This window comes from Toxotes jaculatrix, chromosome 3, assembly GCF_017976425.1.
Source record: "Toxotes jaculatrix isolate fToxJac2 chromosome 3, fToxJac2.pri, whole genome shotgun sequence".
Classification (NCBI taxonomy): Eukaryota; Metazoa; Chordata; class Actinopteri; family Toxotidae; genus Toxotes; species Toxotes jaculatrix.
The window spans coordinates 25,977,964-25,998,953 of record NC_054396.1 but is presented as its reverse complement, the minus strand read 5'-3'; the positions used below and the strand labels follow the sequence as shown (position 1 = coordinate 25,998,953).

The 20,990-nt window shown below is 40.0% G+C and overlaps 2 protein-coding genes across 2 annotated transcripts; both read right to left on the bottom strand.

The window, feature by feature from the left end:
- Positions 1–975: 975 nt before the first annotated feature.
- Positions 976–8,692, bottom strand: rem1 (RAS (RAD and GEM)-like GTP-binding 1). The gene is made up of 5 exons (XM_041034146.1): positions 8,557–8,692; positions 6,081–6,481; positions 4,099–4,181; positions 2,793–3,000; positions 976–2,638 (listed from the first exon to the last, which is right to left on the bottom strand). The coding sequence occupies exons 2-5, from the start codon at positions 6,445–6,447 to the stop codon at positions 2,361–2,363; spliced, it is 936 nt and encodes a 311-aa protein (XP_040890080.1). The 5' UTR covers positions 6,448–6,481; positions 8,557–8,692; the 3' UTR covers positions 976–2,360.
- A 6,516-nt stretch (positions 8,693–15,208) lies between these two features.
- pnp4a (purine nucleoside phosphorylase 4a) lies at positions 15,209–20,675 on the bottom strand. Its single transcript, XM_041034381.1, has 7 exons — positions 20,653–20,675; positions 18,928–19,091; positions 17,959–18,062; positions 16,725–16,900; positions 16,267–16,457; positions 15,933–16,012; positions 15,209–15,589 (listed from the first exon to the last, which is right to left on the bottom strand). The coding sequence occupies exons 1-7, from the start codon at positions 20,673–20,675 to the stop codon at positions 15,437–15,439; spliced, it is 891 nt and encodes a 296-aa protein (XP_040890315.1). The 3' UTR covers positions 15,209–15,436.
- Positions 20,676–20,990: the final 315 nt, after the last annotated feature.

The following is a 20,990-nucleotide window of genomic DNA, read 5'->3' as shown; positions in this document are numbered from 1 at the left end:
ACCTTGGAGAGAAAACATGATGTTTCTGTTCATAACGGAGTCAGGAGGGGGCTGAACTCACAGCTCTGAGCCTCTGGTCCTCCTCCACTGAGAGGATGTTTACACATTACTGTATGTGTGTGTGTGTGTGTGTGTGTGTCATCCGGGTTGAGCAGAGTCATGCATTCTTTCCATTACCCTCATCAAATCGATGTTCAACACTCCTCCTCCATCTACTGTCCCTGTACAACCACAGTGTGTGTGAGTGTGCCACCAAAATGCCCGATCAATAAACAGATAGGATATTTGATCAGTAAAAAGTGGGACAGCCAGTCTGCTTGATGTGCTTTCCAGATAAACTTCTGCTGAGTTGAACCAGTTTCCCGTTGCTTCAGTCTAGCTCTGCCTCATTTCTGTTCACTTCTAATAAAAATTAAGAATGAATGACTGGCTCAGTGACTTTGGAGATCACCTGACTTTTCCTCTAACACCACCTGAAGGCTGACATTTGTGGTTTTAAGTGAAATGTCTCAACAACTATTGGATGGATGGTCCCCAGCAGACAGGGACTGTATGCAGCCTGAGAGGCTAAACTCAGGGCAGAAAAATCCAGTGTCAGACACTGTCCCATCCATCAGTGAAACACTCAGCCTGTTCTTCGTCAGCCACACAGAGGTATCAGCATGCTACCATGTTGTCACGACGACCACTGAGTAAGCAACCTCTTCTTCAACTGTGGCTAACGGTCCACATGTCACCATGGCAACAGTAAACATGCAGGAGGCCCCGGGGTTGACTTGGCGACCTGAGAGTGTTTAAGTGGATCACAGAAGTTTGATCCCTGCAGCCAGGAAATTATAACTAAAATAAAAACAAACAAAACACATGAGAAGATTATATTAATAATAATTTGACATCAAACGATTAAAAACTAAACAAAATATAAAGTTAACACACAGATAAATTAAATCAGAGTAATCCACATAAATACAACCAACAAACTATGATAAAAAATCAAATGAATCTAATACAATACATAAGGAAATGTAAACCGAAATGAAGAAAATAGCTACTGGTGCTACTCCTGTCAGGCTTTCCTTTCCTGCCTTCCACATTTGCAGTTTACAATGATAACATATACCACTATCAATGTGTCCTTGATTTCAGACAGAAGTTCACAAAAGCAGCTTCTATTTCTCGCCGGCAACCACTGATTTTACTGAAACGCTACACCTGTAGCGAGCTAGCTAATCAACTTTCACAATGTGAGCTGGCTAAAAACTCGGTCTCTGGCTAACTCGTTTGAAAACGAGAACACTGCAAGAGCGTGTTAGAAATGCACGACTACATATATGATATCGTCCTTCGAGGACAGCGCAGTCGATGTTAGTCTAAACCCTGATATAATCCAGGACTGGGTGCCACACAGCCGATGCTCCCGTCCTGACCACAGCATTTAAACACAAACGGTGACCCAACAAAATTAATGTTGTTAGCTTGTGATATGCTAACACTTGGGTTTGGATGTTCCTTACACTTCTGCTCTTGTGTTTTAGGTTTTTGAAATCCTAAAAAAAAAAGACATCACCCTCCTGACATCTTCCTTCTTCCTCCAGCTCCATGAACACTGCTTCAACATGTGGAGAAATACAAAGGGTGACACACCTGCTATTCCCAGTCTCCAGGCTATGACAGGACAATCACTGCTCAGGGGAGATGGTTAGTGAATGGTCAGTTGCAAAAAATAAAAACAAGCAAAACAAACAAACAAACAAACAAACAAAAAAACAAAACCCAAGGTAATAAAATAAATTGAAATGAAACGTATAATTACATCCCAGTGGAGGTCATCTGTAAAAACATGATTTTGAGATGACTGTTCCTTTAAGACTTTATTCTGCACAGTGTTGAACTGAAAATAGTAAAAATTTCAGGAGAACAAGACGGTGGACACAGTGGAAACTACAGGACATCCTCCATGACGGAGGAGTAAACTAACAGTCACCTGTTCACTCTCTGTCACACACACACACACACACACACACACACACACACACACACACACACACACTGTCATGTTTAACCCTACAGTGATGATCCTGTTCAGTCATCTGGTACCTTTATATTTAGGTCATTTGGAGAAGAAGTCACAGAAATGTTTAGACCAAAGGGTCAAACAGGAAAACAAGTTGGTCACACTGTTCACAGCCAGAGTGTTCGTTCGCCTCTGATTGTCTCTGTCTTTCTGTCAGCTCGCCGAGCGTCAGAATCATCGCAGACATCACCGTCCACGATTTCCCAACCAGCGAGATCTTCAACGAGTCAAAAAAACAACAACAACAACAAACATCCAACCTGAAGCTCCTGGTGGACGCGCGTCCTCAGAGGACAGCCAAGTCGTGGCAGCTCTTGGACCGCACTTTGACCGCCATGCGCTGGTTGTTGCGCGCAACCAGTCGATCCAAGAATCGCCGAGCCTTCTGGGTAAGGCTCTCTTTGCGCTTGTATATGGAGCGTCGGCGCTGGATGGCCTCGCTGCCGTCCCGACGGAGACGGATCTGTCGGACCACGCCCTCGAACAGCTCGGTCACATTGTGCTGAAGGGACGCCGACGTTTCTATGAATTTGCAGTCAAATACCACGGCGCACGCTCGGCCCTCTGGGAAAAAAGAGAAACGTTTTTAGGAATTTTTGATAATTTATTTAAAAAAAAGAAAGAAAGAAAACTCATTTTTAAAAGTATGACACTTAATTCAGTACTCCAGCACTTTGTGAAGCCGTTTCATGCATCCCCTGTGACCTTTGACCCCCACCTTCCACAGCGACCTCTCTGGACCGTACCAGGTCGCTCTTGTTGCCCACAAGGATGATGGGGAGGTTCTCGGCCTGGCGGGTGCGTCGCAGGGTGATGCGGAGCTCAGCGGCGGAGTCGAAGGTGGAGCGGTCGGTGACGGAGTAGACGATGACGTAAGCACTCCCCACCCTCAGACAGTCCTCCTGAGAGGAGCCGTCCTCCCCCTCCTGATAGGTGGAGAGGCAGAGAGAGATAGAGAGAAAACGTTATTTATTTATTTTTTCTAAATCCAGATTTTAACAGATACCTTTGAAGGTACTGATGTGGTGGATGTCTACATCTCGAGCTGCAGGGTGAGCAGTGTAAACATCATTTAATCTGAACACATCCTCCAACAGGACTTTTCAAGAGCTCCCAGGCATGTTGGGAGATGTAGTGCCACCATGTCAGATTAAGACAACTGAACTTAACATTCAGAAAAGCTCTGTAACGTCACTGTGTTATGAATGATGGCGCCAACGATTAAACAAATTAATCACGAGGAATCTATCTTAAACTGAACTAAACAAAATGATTCCAGTCAACACAGTGATTCATGATTTCCATCTCTCCACCTCAGAGGTCATTGTCCAGTAAAGCCAAAAGGTCTCACAGCAGCACGCGTCACTGAACCGGACAGTTTCCAGACTGTGGCAGCATCACGTCAGTGAATATCACAAAGTGGAAAGGTGACGTGAGGAACCCTTGTCAAAGTCCACAGTGTCCACAATGAACTGGGCAATAAGCAGCTGCACATTTTTAGCAGCGACTGATTTTGTTTGGAACTGAAACAGAAAACTGTCAAACACTGAAAGTGTTTTCCCAGGGGTCAGAACCACAAGCTCATTAATCTGAGTCAACAATAAAACAACGTGACTTATTCTTCTTTGTTCCTGTTTTCATTTTCTTCTGGCATTCACAGACCATTTTCTGATCTGCAGTCAAGTGTTCAGAGCTTCTATCACATACAGTTTACAGCTATTTAGATGCTATTAATGTAAAATTAACACTTCTTGCTACTGTTCCACAATAAAAGGCTTTCACTGTTGAACTACAAGAAGGCATTTGTTGTGAAGGAGCTACAGGAAGTTTGACTGAACACATAAAAACTTGGACACTGGGATTTTTATGTCAGTGGTAGGGTGATCAAACCCATTCACCGATTTTTAAATAATTTTACTTTTGTTGAAAGGGACAACGTGTAACAACATGTACTTACACTTATGTGCCTGAGATTACAGATTCAGACCACACATCAGACACACACACACACACACACACTGTACCAGTTTGTCATTCTCCCAGGTGTCCATGACAATGAGTGTGGTTTCCTCTCCATCTACTGTCAGTGTCCGCTCATATGTGTCCTCTGTAACAAACAATAAATAACAAACAATAAATGGCAAGACTAAGAACCTGAAACTGTGCCAGCAGCCCTGTGAGGCTGTGCTTCAACACAGCAGTGCTTTGATATATATGCTAATGTCAGCATGAGAATAACATACCGATGTTGAGCAGGTATAATGTTCACCATGGTCGTCATGGTAAACATTATACCTTCATAATGTAACATATAAACATTATGTTAGAATACTAATATTGTCTAAGCACTAAACACAAAGTACAGCTGAGGCTGATGGGACTGTCACAAGTTTTGTACTAAAGAACTGGAAAAATTCAAAATTTCACAAACTCTCACAGATTTCACCGGCAATTCATCCAGTGGTTGTTGAGACATTTCACTCTGTGACAAAGTGGTGGACGGGCTGACCAACCGACCAACAGTTTGGTTACAAACAACAGTGAGGCTAAAAACAATAAGCAACATGGAGGAGCAACAACAAATCCAAGCCACTCTGTCTGGCAAACAACAACCTGGTAAACAATCAAACAACAATGACAGCACGGTTCATAACTTCAAGCATGGAGCATAAAACAAGAACAATAAAAACATGTAGAACTAAGCCAGAGAGTGGCCAGGCAGCCTGAAAACCGACAGCAGACAGGCTCTGCCCTGTCACACCATGTCAGACTGTCACTGGATCAATACAGGCTGTCAATTATGGCCTCAGGCCAATCAACACGTGACACGGGAGCTGATCAATGATGCTGGGTCAGTCAAGGTCGTGATGTGAGAGCAAAGTCAGAGACAGAAACTGGACCCTTAACTTCTCACGTTAGAGTGAAAGTCACAGCACGACCATAAAACATGGTTTAGAGGTTGTTGGTTGGTAAATGACTCAGTCTGTCACTTCCATGAAGTTGTTGAACTTTTGAGAAACAACAGCCATCACGGACTCAGTAGAACTAACCACGACCAGGAAATTGTTCTTGATGTGGAAAATCACTATAATATTTTTTTAAAAACCCCTATAATTGAAAAAGTTCAGCATTTTGGGAAATGCACTTGCTGAGAATTAGATGAGAAGATCAATAACACTCTCTGTGCACTGTTTGCACTTTAAATGTGAATACACTCAGTACGTCTAAAGCCCACTAATATGTAATATGTATCTTGTTTGTTTGGAAATAGGCACACAATCCCTTGCTAAATGTGTCATTTATGCAAGTTTTTTTTTTTAAACCTCTGGACAACAGAGCCAGGCCAGATGTTTCCCCCTGAGTCAAGCCTTTGTGCTAAGCTAAGTAAGTTGGCTGCTGGCTGTAGCTTCACATTATTATACTGTGCAGACATGAGAGTGGAATCAATCTTTTCATGCAACACTTGCCAAGAATGTGAATAAGCGTCTTTCCAAAAATGTCAAACTTTTCCTCTGATACATCCTGTCAGGTTGGTCACCTGCCAGTTTGTCCCACTGGTCAGCTGCTGTACTTAAACTAAAAAAAAAATCTCCTGCAACCCAAAAAGCATTTTCCCCATGGGCCACCACTATAAAAGATACACCTGCAAAGCTTCATGACCTGTTATTACACTTTATAAATGTTGATAAGAGCCATAAACCTTTGGCATGTCAGTTATAGAATAACATCTCTGTAAAGTGTGTTAATATGTGTCTGATAAGTTACTTGAGAAAGAAAAGATGTAGCAGCAAAACTCCTGAGTGAGGTGAACTATGCAAAAGTGCATTTTATAGCTTATAGAATTAAACTTAAACATAGGTTAAATCTAATAATTGACAGGAAAGTTTGATCCTCTCAGGACTGAGTGTGAACATATTAATATATTAATAGTTTTTTAAATGTGAGAACAATAAGGATTAACAGTTGAGGTGGTTTATTTATTAGATAACCAAGCACTGAGTCCCACCTCCAGGTTGTTCATCTTTCTCCGTGATCCCAGCAAAGATTCCTGCGAGGCTGGTCTTTCCGACGCCGTGGTCGCCTAGCAACACAACTCTGTAAACACAGTCCGAGTCGCTCTGCGAGTCATCATCCGAGTCTGAGCTCCAGTTGGCGCGGTAGTGGAGGGACTTGTCTCCAGGGTGGTAGGAGGCTGACTGTCCAAGTGGAGGGTGGCTTCGCTGGGGACGGGGCTGCTCCGGGTCAGACTGGGTGCTGCCGGGGAGCTGGGGATCCCGAGTCCAGGACGGGTGCTGGCAGAAGTGGGCAGGAGGAATCGGCGTACTGCCTCGCCGCCTCAAGGGCTCCTTCTCTCTCTGGGTGTTGAGGGTCATGTTACTGTGTTAACAGCATCAGGACAGGAAGGGCCTGAGGGAGGAGACAGGATGATTTAGGTTTTGGAATAAAGTTTGGTCCACTAAGGTCTTTAAAATAGTTGACCCCTTCAAGTGAGAGATTTTTTTTCGCAGCCTGGGGTCACCGGAAACAAGTTGTGAACACAACACTGACATGTCATCACTTTTTAAGTTGATATGGGGAACTTGTTCGCATATGGACAATATTAGTATTCATTTGGACTTTTTAGTCTGGACACCTGATAAATGTAAGTGTAATATTCATCTTCTTTTATCTCTGTTTTTGGTCTCCACCAGCTCCTGAAAGAAATATCTGGCTCTTCAGTTGTTAAATGCTCCACTATGCTCACCAGCAAGTCTCTAACTATCTACTGTTAGGTGTTGAACAGGTAGTGTATGTTGGGGTTTTAGAGCCTTTTCTCTTGAAACAGCTGCATGTTGAGAGCAGTGAGAGTGAAACAAAACAGTAAAGTTGTGGGCAGGCAGTTAAACTACGAGCCAAAACTCACTATAAATCTCCACTGATTGTTATTATAAATATATTGATTAGCCACTTAAAGATTCTAGAAAGGTCAGCAGATAGAGACTAAGTCCCACCTCCCTCTCCAAGCTAATCTCAGCCTGAAATATGAGAAAGTTTTCTCTTTCCATAATACCAGACAACCTATTACATTTAAAGCTCACCACTGCTGATTTCCAGTGGTTTAGCTTCTCACCTTGCTGCAGTGATGTAGACATGTACCCCAGGTTGTGTCAGTACACTCTGACATCACTAATGGGTGTGGTTACAGGTGCTGCAGATTCCAAAAGCAGAAAGACTATTACTGGGCTGTGTGTCAATGCAATTTAAATAAATTTTTATTATGCGAGTTTGTTTTACTTCTCTACGCTGCCATTTTGGTCAAGTCTCTCTTATAAAAGAGTTTATCTCAAGAAACCTCTTGAAAGGTTAAATAAATAAGTAAATAAAGTTATTTCCAATGGAGAGAGCAGCTACACTGTCCTCATTTTCTGCCTGGTTTTATCGGCTGACCTACACCAATGGGTGTCCAGTAGGTTTTTGGCTGTAATGGAAGGGTATCAGGACCAGGAGGTGTTCAGTTCACATACAAACAAATCTTTAACACAGAATATTCAAAGTGGACTGAATGTTCTGAATCACCAATTTCACTGAATGAAGTTCAATAAAATTCAGTTACAATAAAATTGTGGACTTGGTCCCGAATGAGTTAAAGTAACTGTACTTGTAATTTTCTAACTCAAACATTTTTTAAACTAACGTGACAAATATCAAATATATCTGGAAGCCTGGTTATCTGAATGGACCTATGAAGACCTCTAGTATGCATAAGAGCGCACAGACACACAAACAAACCTCCTACAATAAATAATTCAAGTATTTAAAGGTGCCAAGTACAACAGTCAGTGATGGTGAAGGCGAGTCTGACCAGGTCAGAGCTCCTGCCTCTGAGGGTAGTGAGTAAACTAATTGCAGTAACTTATTTTTGGTGAACATAATCAGCTTCAAAATCCTCTGATTATTCATCCACAACAGAACCATAACACCAGACATTCTGTAGCTTAGAGGTCACAGGTCCCTCATGTTAAATGTCAGACAGTATATGCCTGCTTGGTAGCTGGTAGAAAAGAGTTAATGAACTACATCAGGTGCTTTCAGTTCAAGTGAAACCCCCCAAAAAACATAAGAAAATAATGTTTTACATTTTATCAATGGGACACTTTCTATGTGAAATGCCTGAAAACCACATCTCAGCACAGCATGTATGTAAATTTAACGAATGTGAAATATGGTTCACATGTAGTATTATATGTGAAATCAAAGTTTTTGCATGTATAATATCTTCATAATCACATAATCATATGTGCTGATTTAATATGAATTTGTTTTCACTAACAAGATCAGTGTAACATTTAATTCTGAAAACATAAGTTTCACACATACTTTTTTGTAAGGGAAAAAAAAACTAAAAAACGACGAAAATTTCAGCAGAATACAACATGCAATAGATAGGTGGATAGAGAGAGATAGATTGGTAGATAGATGGATAGATAGAGAGATTAACTTACCATACACCCCATGAACAGTCTCTGTCTCCGTCCAGCCTCAGGAAACAACAAAACTGAACTGAACCCTGTCTCTCTGTCTCTGTCAGTGTAACAGTACCCTGGTGCCACAGTAACCCGCCTGGAAAAAAAAAAAAAAGTTCCACAACAGCGTTAAAAATTCAGCAGTGGAATCACAGAGTTATCTACCTCCCTCTGTGTGTGTGTGTCAGAGCGACAGCAGAGCAGAAACAGATATCTGAGGAGGGAGAGAGTGTGTGTGTTTGTGTTTGTGTGTGTGTGTGTGTGTGTGTGTGTGTGTGTGTGTGTGTGTGTGTGTGTGTGTGTGTGTGTGTGTGTGTGTGTGTGTTGTTTTATCACTTCCTGTCCGCCCAAAAAATACAGTTTGGCTTCATGAAACAGTTCAGTTGGGGTAGAGTGGTTTACGTTTAAAACATTACATGTCAATATGGTTTTTTTTAAAGTCACATTAAGGAAGAGCTTCACAGTCATCAACATGAAGAAAACAGCTTATTCACCAACTTTATTGCTAAGTGACTAGAGAGGTTTCCTCTGTTAAATTAGGTTGAACATGCTCAAAGAGATAATGATACTAATCATCAGAGAGCATTGTTGGCTAATGAAGAAAAAGTTTAATAACCAGCTAGAAAATAAAGTAATATAAAGTGTTAGCTGATGAATTTTCCTGACAGATAAAGGACAAAGAAGATGAAGGACTGACTGATAGATTCCATTTTCCTGACAAGGGACTGATGACAATGTCAGTTTACAAACTAATTTATTAAGGACCAACTGAAAAAGATACCACTTTACTAACCAGCATCTGCAGGATCTAAATGACATCTGCACTAACTGCAGTTAGTCCTTCATAAGAAAGATAAAAAAAAAATCTCCACACAGACATCTATGCAGGTGTAGTTGAAGTAGTGTCCAGCTTGTTGCCTGGTGGCTGGGAATATTAAAGGGGCATTGCTCTAATTTTACAAATGAAGGTCACGGACAGTTCTAACAGAAAGCCTGTGTTACAGTTTGATGTGTGGCTTTTAAAAGACACGAGTGTTTACCAGGGTGGGAGGGACCAGTGAAAGGTGGTTATTATGAGCAAAGTAGTCCAATGTTGTTGGAGATTGACCCATACCAGCAACTAAAAGCCAGGACGTCCTAACCTCTGTTGCACGGATTTTGACCATTCCTTGCTTAACCCCCCGCCCCACCCCCCCCCCCCCCCACCCCCCCTCAAACTTTATGGAAGTATAATAAGTATATAAGGAAGTATATAAGAATATACTAAAATATAAGAATATACTAAATATCTCCTCTTGAAGTCTGGACCTGTTCAATATGAAAGCTCTCTCAGTACCAACAGTATCTCAGTATTATGACCTCATTATACTGAGACAATTTATGACACAATCTGTCAAAATTATGACTTGCTATCTCTTAATTTTCACTTTGTAAATTTGTTGTGAGATACTTAGAAAGTCATATTTTGGAATTACTTTCTCATATCATTCTTAATTCTTCGTGCTTTTCTGTCTGGCAGAAATGGGTTTCCATAGTTTACACATGAGCTGACATGGAAAATTAGATTACACTAGAGAAACACACATCACTTCCTCTGTGTCGGTGTGAGGGGTCACTGAGGCTCAACTCAGCACAGATGTTTAGATTTTATCCACCCCCTCAGTTTAAAAGTTTAAAATTTAAGAGGGGGAGTTTCCTCCTCCTGTCCAGGGTGTACCCTGCCTCTCACCCAATGTCAGCTGGGACTGGCTTTCAGAGAATTTCCTCCTCCATCACCTAATCCAATTCAGTAAACCTGAAATACTGATCCTTTCAGTTACAAGCACAGAAGCTACTCACTGATGATCAACCCCTTTATCATTACCTCTGCAGTTGCAGTTTGACTTCAGTTGCTACAGAAAATGAATTCATTGCTCTCAATACATGGTTTTGTTTTTGCCTGTTCATATTATCATTAGAATAACTGACTGTTCACTGAGCCCTGCAGCCTTAAGTTCCTGCAGAGCAAATATGCATTGAAGCTCTTACTTTGAAACAATGAGTCCCTGATTTCAGACAGAAGTAGACAAACTTTTTCTACCCTGCAACCTGTTACTGCTGCTGATTGAAATAATAACTGTAGCTGGTAGTTAATTGACCTACTAATTAACATTAGCCAGTGTTGCACACTGTTGGTGCTGTAGGGGAGCAGAAGAGAGGCACTGAGGCAAGGCGCTCGGGGGACAGCATAAACATCACATCCTTTGGATTTTTCCTGGAAAATCAGTCCCGAGTCTTTTACATTGAAATCAGTCTGCAGGCTGTCATAGGCAAATGAGAAAGCTGGGGATGGTCTCATTTCTTTTTTTTAAAATACATTAAAATCTGTTCACATATTGGCAATACAAATAACCAAAAAACTGCCATAAATTCTTACATATAGCAACTTTAACTGAAGCTCCTCATCTGTGTCTACATAAATTTACACATTGCACTGCTGAGAATTACGTAAATAAGAAAGTGTACAGGTGTTCCCAACAAAGTGCTTGGTGTATGATCCTGTATAAAACCTAATACAGCAGTTTGTATATTTGTTATTAACATATTGTTTTTTCACTTTGTGTATTTTGGTTCTTTTCCATTTTTGTTTTTGTATCTCTGAATGGCACCTGATCAGATACAATAAAGCTTTACTGAATCTCTTTGCTTTTTGAGAACTGTCACATCCATAAATTAACAATGAAAAACATTGTTCTAAATTTAAACTTTTCTCGATTGTCGTGAAAAACTTGAATGAATCTTTCACAGCACCTGTCACAGTAAACCACATTAAACTTCTTAAGACATTATGAAGCTCATTTCATGTTTTTGTTCTTTTAATTTATACTGTTTCTACTATAATTTGTAAAGGTATGACTGCTATGTGTTTACTGTGTATGCAGACCTGTGGTGAGCTATACTTCTCTTCTGCTTTGTTCAAAAAGTTTTTTTTAAAGTAACAAATAAATAAATAAATTTAGGTGGAGTCTGAGCAACTGTAGTCAAATTTTATTTTTAGTGATATCTAACTATTCTATTAAACATACAGCTCAAGTGCTGTATGTGAATAATATTTAAATAATATTTCCAGAAGAACTATATGGCACTAGTAGACCTATGCATAGTTATTGTAGTGAATGGACTCCTGTTGCCCTCTTGTGGTCACGGGAGGAAATGCAACATTTCACTGCTGCAGTGAAACCAACAGCTGGGTTTAATGGCATATTCGTTTTCTCAATAGTAAATAATAATCATTTACAATATCAGTGGAACTGACATGGTTTAATTTTGGTCACTGATCTAAACGTAAACCACAAAGTGTCAAACCAGAAAACTGGAAGCTGCGGGCAATTGTACACGGAAGAAAGTAGCACCTTATATAACTTTCATTAATGCTACATTAGTGTATAAAAGTGGCTGATATTTGAAATTATGATCACCTGTCACAGAAAACAATGTTTTTGAGGTTTTCCAGCAGAGAGTTTAACAACTTCACGGAATAATCAGTATTTTATGAACCTTATCTGACAATTTCATCTGTCAGAAGTTGCTTTGTATGTAATTAGATGCTGTTTATATTAAAATAAAAGCCCTTTATCCTCACAGGAAGTGCTCATTTATTTCTCTCTAAAGTTGTGACTCATCATGTTGCTCGTTCTCCTTCCAGTATGCACTGCAGGAAGCACCCTCAGTGGAGGGCGAGTCATACTGGGATACATCCGAGCTCTGAGAACAGAGATCTTTGGTTTGATCCTGAGCAGCAGGAGGGGAACGAGGGGGAGAAGGAGCAGGAGTGGCTGGAAGAGTGTACATCAATGTAAAATTGATTATGTTAACTCACTAATACTTTACAAAAAATAAAACAATTTCAAAACAATAGCACAATAAATAAAACTTTAAATAAAACAGCAGAAAGTAATAAGCTGTTTTTTTATACATTTGTTTTAGTTACACTGATATTTATCATAAAATTATGTTTCAACACAATTGAAAAAAGGGAAGAAACAAGGGAAATTCTAACAATAACAATGAAAATCATGTGAATTAAACACAGTATTAAAGCTGGATTTTACATTAAATATGTCGCTTGTCTATCAGTATGTATTTAATTTTTGGGTTTATGTAAAAATGTTTGTCATGTTTTTTCTCACCTGGTGGAGGATTTGAAACAACGATCCATTTCCCCAGTGCGTTCTGAAGAGTTTTGACTGCTGCAGGACAGAAACAACACAGATACTTTAAAATCGTCAAAAAAAAAAAAAAAATTATCTTCTCTGGTTTTATTTCTTTTTGTGCCATTCAGTTGATTTTTGTCACATTTGGACATTGATATGTTAATGATCTGTGTTTATTTTTAGAGTCTGTATAACAAATACTGCATAAGAATTAAAAGGAGAAAATCTTAAAAGTTTTGGTTCAATGAAACCTACCTCTGCTGGGAAAAGAATCTGCTGTTGAAACACCTGGATCTGATCCAGAATCAGATCCACAGTCTCCTTTCAGTTCCCCTTCAGGTTCCTCTTCAGGTTCTACTCCAGATTCTGATCCGGGTTCCACCTGGAGAAAGATCCTGTCCAGCAGGTGGTCCAGCAGCTGATGGGAGTGGTCCTGTTTTGTTCTGATAGTCAGGACATGAGCAGGTTGTCCTGCTGAGACCTTCAGCTCTGTGAAGTCTCTGAGGAGCCAGAACCCACAGAGAAAAAACTCTGAACCACAAATTTAATGCAAAGTTTGACAAAATGTCAAGAAAATCTGCAAAAAAAACGTGAATTAATGCACATTTCATTCCATAACATTCATTATGTGAATATTAGGAGTTAACTGCATCGAGATGAACAGCTGGTGGTGGTGATCTCCAGCCAGGTGCCATTAAACCACTGTAGAAGAAAACAGGGAAACGAGATGAAGTTCTTTGAGACCACTCGCTCTAAAGGGACTTGGTGCTGTTGTTTTGGCCTTTGTTTGATTGGTGCATTCACATCAGTGTAAACAAACGAACGAACTGGATTCAAACTGACTAAACAACACAGGATTGAAAATGCCTTTTAATGCACAGCATCAAGATCGAAAACATCAGCACTGACAAATAAAAGGTCCTCTGTTCGCTAAATGTGAATAAAATAGCTTTCGATCGATGCTGATGAACATTTATGCTGATGATGATGTCTGTTCTCACCTGTTTCTACTGCTTCTGAGGATCCAGCAGAGAAGCAGCAGAACAATCAGAACCAGCAGCAGAATCGCCAGGGATACACAGAGGAGGTCAAAGCTCACCTCCTGGGTCATCATGACACTGATACGTGAACAGCAGGGGGCAGTGATGGCTCCCTGTTTCTCAACACAACACACCTGTTTTAGGAAGAAAAAAATTAACATTAACATTAAGGTTAAGAGTTTATTTTTAAACTTGGAGACAACAGTAGAGGAAGTAATCTTTGCATGGTCCATTGGTAGCTGTTCTGGAGCTTTCAATTGTATCACACAGTCTTCCTCAACAGATGGAGCTTAGATCCTCACTTTTAAACCACCAGGGATAAGAACTCTATAAATGTTTAGGAAAAAATTAATATTTGAGTGAGAAAACCCCACGTTCTGAGGAAGATCATGTGACACGACAGAACAGCTAATAAATGGACCTTGTTGCAAGACTGATTTCCCAGTGGATTAACACTTTACTTTTGCCTCTGATCAGTAACGACACAGGCAAAGTCTATCAGTTCCTCTGTCCAGCATTTTGATTCAGGGTGAGACGTCTCAACAGCTACCAGAGAGGTTTCCATTTAAGTGTCTCTGATCTCATTCCTACTCTCCAGAGGACAAACCCTTTAGATTTTAATCCTCCAGCACCACCCTGAGGACAAACTCCTCTACTGCTGAGGCTAAATCATCAGGATGTTGTTTGTTCACATTGTGACTGTAATGAACACTATAGCCTGTAGTGGATGCTAGCAGCACTTCTTTAGCATCGATTTAATGCAAAGTCACAGTGACATTTACAGCAAGCAGTCATTGTAAAACATTCTTCTTCAAGCATACATTGATTTGTATGTCTTACATACCTGCCTGTCCTGTTAGGATCCTGCCGTTTGAAGAAAATCAGTCTGTTGTTCAGTGATGAACAGAAAGGTTAAAGCCTCTGTTAGTCTGAGAAAGTTGAAAGAAAACATTCTACTCTGTTGGAATCTCTTGAACCAATAAGAATCGTCTGGAGGTTAAACTCCACTGAGATGATCGCCATGGAATGTTTCTGTGTCTGTGTCAGGGCAGGAAACCTCTTCTGCTCCAGCAGCATCTTCAAGTAGAAAGATTAACTTAACCTTTTCCACACTCACAGAAAATTATACAGCGTTTATAGTCCCTTTAGTACACTATCAGCTGATTCTGTTTCCAGTCTATAAACTCATTGTAACAGCAGTTCTTTTTCTTTTCCAGTGAAAATCCAGTGATCAGGACACATGAGGTCTGGCAGCATATTTTAATCTGATTAACATGGATCAAGAAGTCAATGATTTTTTTTTTTATAAAATAAAATTCCATAGTTCAACAGGAACAATGTACATGAAAAGACAAAACAAAATCTTTGTCTCATATCTTTTTATATTAAAACACGATCATCGTAATATTAATCTTTAGGATTAATAAAATATCACAAATGAATACTTACATTCAGACATTACATTACCCTGATAGAGAATTATTAGGCACCATGGTGATATAAATAAAGTTTTTTTTTATCACAGCAAAGATAAAAAAAAGATAAACAAAAACAAAAGGAAGCTCAAAAGAATGCTGTAAATACAATAATAAAATATTTACACAATATTTGTGTATGTGTGTGTGTTCAGACAGCATTATTGGTGTTGTTATTGTTATTTATCTCCATCCTGCTGATTAGTTCAGTGACCAGCTGTTGCACAGTGTGAGAACGCAATCGGCCGACCTCCAGGACGCCTTCATGGTTCACACTCTCAGAGTCCTCATAACTCTTCACCACCTGATGCAGATCAATTAGAAGTCAATAAATTAATCAATCACACTGTCTCAGAGTTCTTCACCACCTGATACAGGTCAATCAATCAATCAATCAATCAATCAGTCACTCAATTAATCACACTGTCAGATTCCTTGTAACTCTTCTCCACTTGAAACAAGTCAATCAATCAATCAATCAGTCGTGCATGGACATGCAGGGGTCAATCAATGATATGACTGATTGACCCCTGCATGTCCAATATATCAACTGTATTGATCAGATGATCAGTCACTTTCTAATTCAACCTATCACTACACAATTCAACCGATCACTGTATTGATCAGTGTATCAACTGCGTGTTTACCTTGTTGGTGATCAGAGAGAGGCCAAAGACTCTCAGGCCGCAGTGAGTCGCCACAACGACCTCAGGAGCCGTACTCATCCCTGTACACACACAACACCTGAGGTTAATGAAACACATAAGACAGGTGGAGGGGGTGGGGTAACATCATTATGGGAACCCACAACAGGTTGATCCAACCACAGAGAAAACTGGATTGTTTTTATACGTGGTGATGGTTAAGGTTACAGTAAGGGGCTCAGGAATGCATTAGATCAATGGGTGTACCCCATGGGGATAGTGAAACAAGTCTGTGTATGTGTGTGTGTGTGTGTGCGTGTGTGTGTGTGTGTCGTACCGACAGCATCCACCCCCAGTCGATGCAGTAGTCTTGCCTCAGCAATGGTTTCAAAGTTTGGCCCTCCTACCATGGCGTACACGCCTTCCTGAATGAGGTTGGCCACGCCCTGCTGCTTGGCGATCTCCATTGCTAGGCAACGCAGACCTTTGTCATAGCAACCTGACATAGCCGGGAAACGAGGCCCGAACCTGTAAACAACAAACAATGAACAGAACGATCAACAACTGAAACAAAACTGTCAACAACAATAAAACAGCCGCATCAATACTTTGTTGCCATAGCAACAGAGTTAAAACACAAGCATTTAACATCACAGTATCATCACGATAAACAATGTGAGTGTGACAGGTAGTCACACAATGAATTTAAAAACAGAAAAACAATTGAATTAGACAAAGATATGAAACAGCGATAACAACACAAACGACACACAACCAGGTGTGTATCTGTCTTACTTCTCGTCGTTGGGTCCACTCAGCGGGTTCAGACCGACCAGTCCGGGGAAGTTAACGTGGTCTTTGAGGACCATGATGTCACCAGGCTGGAGGCCGTCAGCCAATGAGCCGGCAGCATTCGTCACAATCAGAGTCTCCACCCCCAGCAGCTTGAAGACTCGAATTGGAAACGTCGTCTGGCAGACGAACAGACAGTGGGAGTATTAGTCTGCTGATACTCTACATCCCCCCCCCAACAACAAAATCCCATCTGCAGACCAAAACCAACAGTAATCTGATCTACTAATAAGTTTATTGTGTGTATCCACAGCCTGATATCTTGTTCCTCTGTGCCATAGATCTTCATTGTTGTCAAAAAGTATTAAAAACACAACTCAATGGGCAAGTGAGTGGCATGTTCCTTACCATGCTCGTTACCATGAACATACATAATTTATGTAGTTTATTTTGACTCAGTCCCACATACAAACGTGGATTAATCCACAGCTGAAAATAGTCCCCAAAAATGCACTACTGCCACACAGAGGACAATCAGGGATTCTCAGTGGGAGTGTGTCTGTGCTTGTGTGTGCTGTGTGTGTTATATGCAAGGAAACAATAGCAACATTGAACAGTCTGCTAAAAGGCTGCATGTGACCAAACCCATGCATGACCTGAGCTGGGTTCACCGCCCCCCCCCCCCCTCCCCCCCACACACACACACTCTCATGCTGCTGATTAAAGTCATATGTGTGTTGTACCAAGGTTGCGTGACTAAGCTGCTTTTATCAGCTTACTGTAAATGTCTGTGTGTGTGTGTGTGTGTGTGTGTGTGTGTGTGTGTGTGTGTGTGTGTGTGTGTGTGTGTGTGTGTGTGCGTTTACTGTTTCTCGTACGTAGAATTTATCTGTTTCTATTGGTTGTTGTTCTGTATGTATTTATTATGTCAGTTTAATGTGGGTAAACTCTGAAATGGTGCATTCATGGGCAGTTTTGCAGTCTGGGAAAATGACTTTTCTGTCATCAGAAGTTGGTTTGTGAACGTAACACAGTTTTATAGTTTTTGTTTCCAAATACAAAAACTGAGTTTTAGTTCCTTGAGAATGAGAACAATTTTCATGAAGTGAGTACACTGTCACGTTCTCACTTCTTCAAAGGGCTGTTAGATTGTTCATACTTGGAATAAAGGTTTAGGAATCAAGGAAAGGGTTAGTTCAGTGTGTGTGTGTGTGTGTGTGTGTGTGTGTGTCTGTACCTTGCAGAGTGAGTGTCCTTCATACATGTGGAAGCGACCCTGCATGCACACACACGTCTTCCCCTTCAGTTCCCCGAACACCAGTCGACCTGCATGACCCTGCACTGCAACACACACACACACACACACACACACACACACACACACACACACACACACACACACACACACACACACGCACAGTCAGGGTTACGGTGTGAGACAGTGTGCAGTGATGATAATTAACACAGAAAATGCCTGATGTAATTAGTTTAATCCTTTAAATATTACTGATGATGCTGGACAGACCCTGTACAAATTAAGCCTGACTCTAACCCCGTGTTGGTCGCCTCCTATTAATTTCAGAATCAGGATGAATAAGCAATTATGACATAAACAAACTGGTTGTTGGATGATCAGATGGTTTCTGGCAGGTCAGAAATTTTGGTATTGTCAGTTCTGTGTGTGCCCAGATTTAATAATAATACAACAATATTAAACTTTATTTATAAAGAATCCAGACAAAACTGAACTATTACTATTAAGTACGTAATAGGTTAAGTAAACTAAACAATTACGATTAAAAAGATGAAATTATCAATTAGGAAAGATAAAACATATTGGAAACCAAAGTAAATACAACACACACACACACACACACAGTTTGTGCTGTTGAAGACCAAAAGCAAACAGTTTTTGAATTGAACACAGATGATTAATTGAAAATTAATAATCTCTGGACTTATATATATGAAAACATGGATGGTAAAACAGTAAATTATACATTACTTAAAATATCCTTAATCATAAACCTTGATTTGCAGACAGATGTTACTGTGATCTGTGTTTAGAAGTCAGTACATGTGAATAAATATCTGGTAAATGACTCTGTACTGTCAGCTTTGAATTAGAATAATCAAGATGCTTGTCAGTCAGTAATGAAATTATTAATACTGTTAATACTGAAATAAAACTTTACATCCAGAGTACCTGTGCTCTGAGGGAAGCCTGGTATGTCAGAATAAGCGAAGGAGTCCTGACACTTGAGTGTGTCAGCGAGCATGCCCAGTCCGGACCCACAGATGATGGCCACCTGGGGGCGGTGCTTCGTATGAGACAACAACCAGTCAGCTGTCTTCTGATATTCGTCATGACTGCAGACAAGAATGAGAGAGGGGGAAATGCATTATTGACTATTTAATAAATAATTTATTATTAAGTGACATGTACTGCTACTGCTTTCCTCATCTGCTAATTAGGAGCAGTTCTCTATCTGTTTGTGACTCTGAAACAGGTCTAATCATTCTCAGGTGTTTATCAGATCAGGTGTGGACTCGTGTTCTCAGTTGGCTTTCGCATCTAGTCTCTATCTCGCATCTAGTTCCATCTCTTATGAGATGGAAATTAACTTATGCACATAAGATTCAGTTTCAGACCAGGTCCTCCACTATATAGCCCAACAAATTAACATAAAAACAAAAAAACATGATTTCTAATTCAGGAAAAACCACATTACTTACTTTAACCTAGAAGGTATCTAGCAGTATCAGAATCACAGGAGAAGGTGTGTGTTCAGATATCAGTTATTACCTTGTTTACATTTTCAAAGAAAGCAGTTATCCTCCTCCTGATCTGACAACATGAGTGAGCTCTGTATCTTTAAAACTCTGGCTCATTCATGCCAGTGCTTATTGCTAGTTCATGCCCATTTTTGAGCCATCCAGTCACATTAGAAAGATTTTGATTAAATCTGTCTGGAAACTAAACAATGACCACATATTCTGTTAGTTTCAAAAATATGTGAGATGCGGTGCTAATGATAAAGATGTCCTAATAGCATGCTCTTGATAGCTACCAAGCCACTTTATGGGTTTGTATAACTTAAGGGAAAATTCTGCTTTAACACCTGGGTCCTACTTTTGTGGTTGTTTGAGTTTGAGTTTTTTATTTGTTTTCTTTTTTTTTTTTGTTTGTTTTACTGGTGATGATAACATTTTATTTACCAACATAATAATGACATGAGAGGTCAAACAACCCTAAGTTGTTCAGCCATATTAAAACCAGTAAGTTAAAAAATAAAATTGGGACACTAAAGGCACCAAAAATGTTCATTACAATGGTTTTTCAGTGCTATCTGATCTCTAAGAAACAGCTGAAATAAATCTGAATAAACTGATGGTTAAAACATAAACCAACAGAGTGCTTCAATTATTTGGGAGACTCCTGAGTTTCTGTGTTGACAAACACTGATGATATCATTAAAGGAAGATTTTGAAATGGGAGTTTACAGGGGGTGAAAATGCTTGAATCATGAAGTATAGATCTGCAGAATGGGCATGAAATATTTAGTATTATAATTTATTTCCCCTTTCCTGTAAAATACCTATAGTATAGACCATAGTATAATATTATTTTCATTCACTGGACCGACATGTAAATGCCCAGTGGGAACCATACATTCATACATTCATACAACTACAGAAGGTCAGTCAAATCCTGGGGTCTGCAACCCAACAAAGATAAATCTGAGGGGTCACAGGCTGATTAATGGGTCAGGAAAGCAGAAAGTAACTATTATAATGATTTTTCAAATGCTCCTTTTATCTTCGGTTTTGTTTCTTGTGAAACACTAACACAACAACACAACAATAAAACATATATTTGTTATAAAAAGACAGAAGTAATGGAAAGCATGAAAAATAGCTGTTTTCTTACCTGATCTGTTCTTTGCTGTGCATGATGGATGGATTACAGAGGACTGATAAGGAGGATGATGATGATGGTGAACCTATGCAGAACTGATGTGTGTATGTTGGTAACTAACTGTGTGTATGTGTGTATAAGTGTGTGTATGTGATGGAGGAACAGTCAAAGTGCGACCAGCTGATGCTGATCGGCCTAGATATTCACCGGTCACATGCTCCTGATTGGTCAACAACCCGTCCATTCATCAGCAGCAGCCAATGGAGCCACAGTGTTGTAGAAATGTGCGTGTGTATTGGGATTCCGATCTAAAAAGGATTCTGGGATTTCTATTTATTTTTTTATTTTTT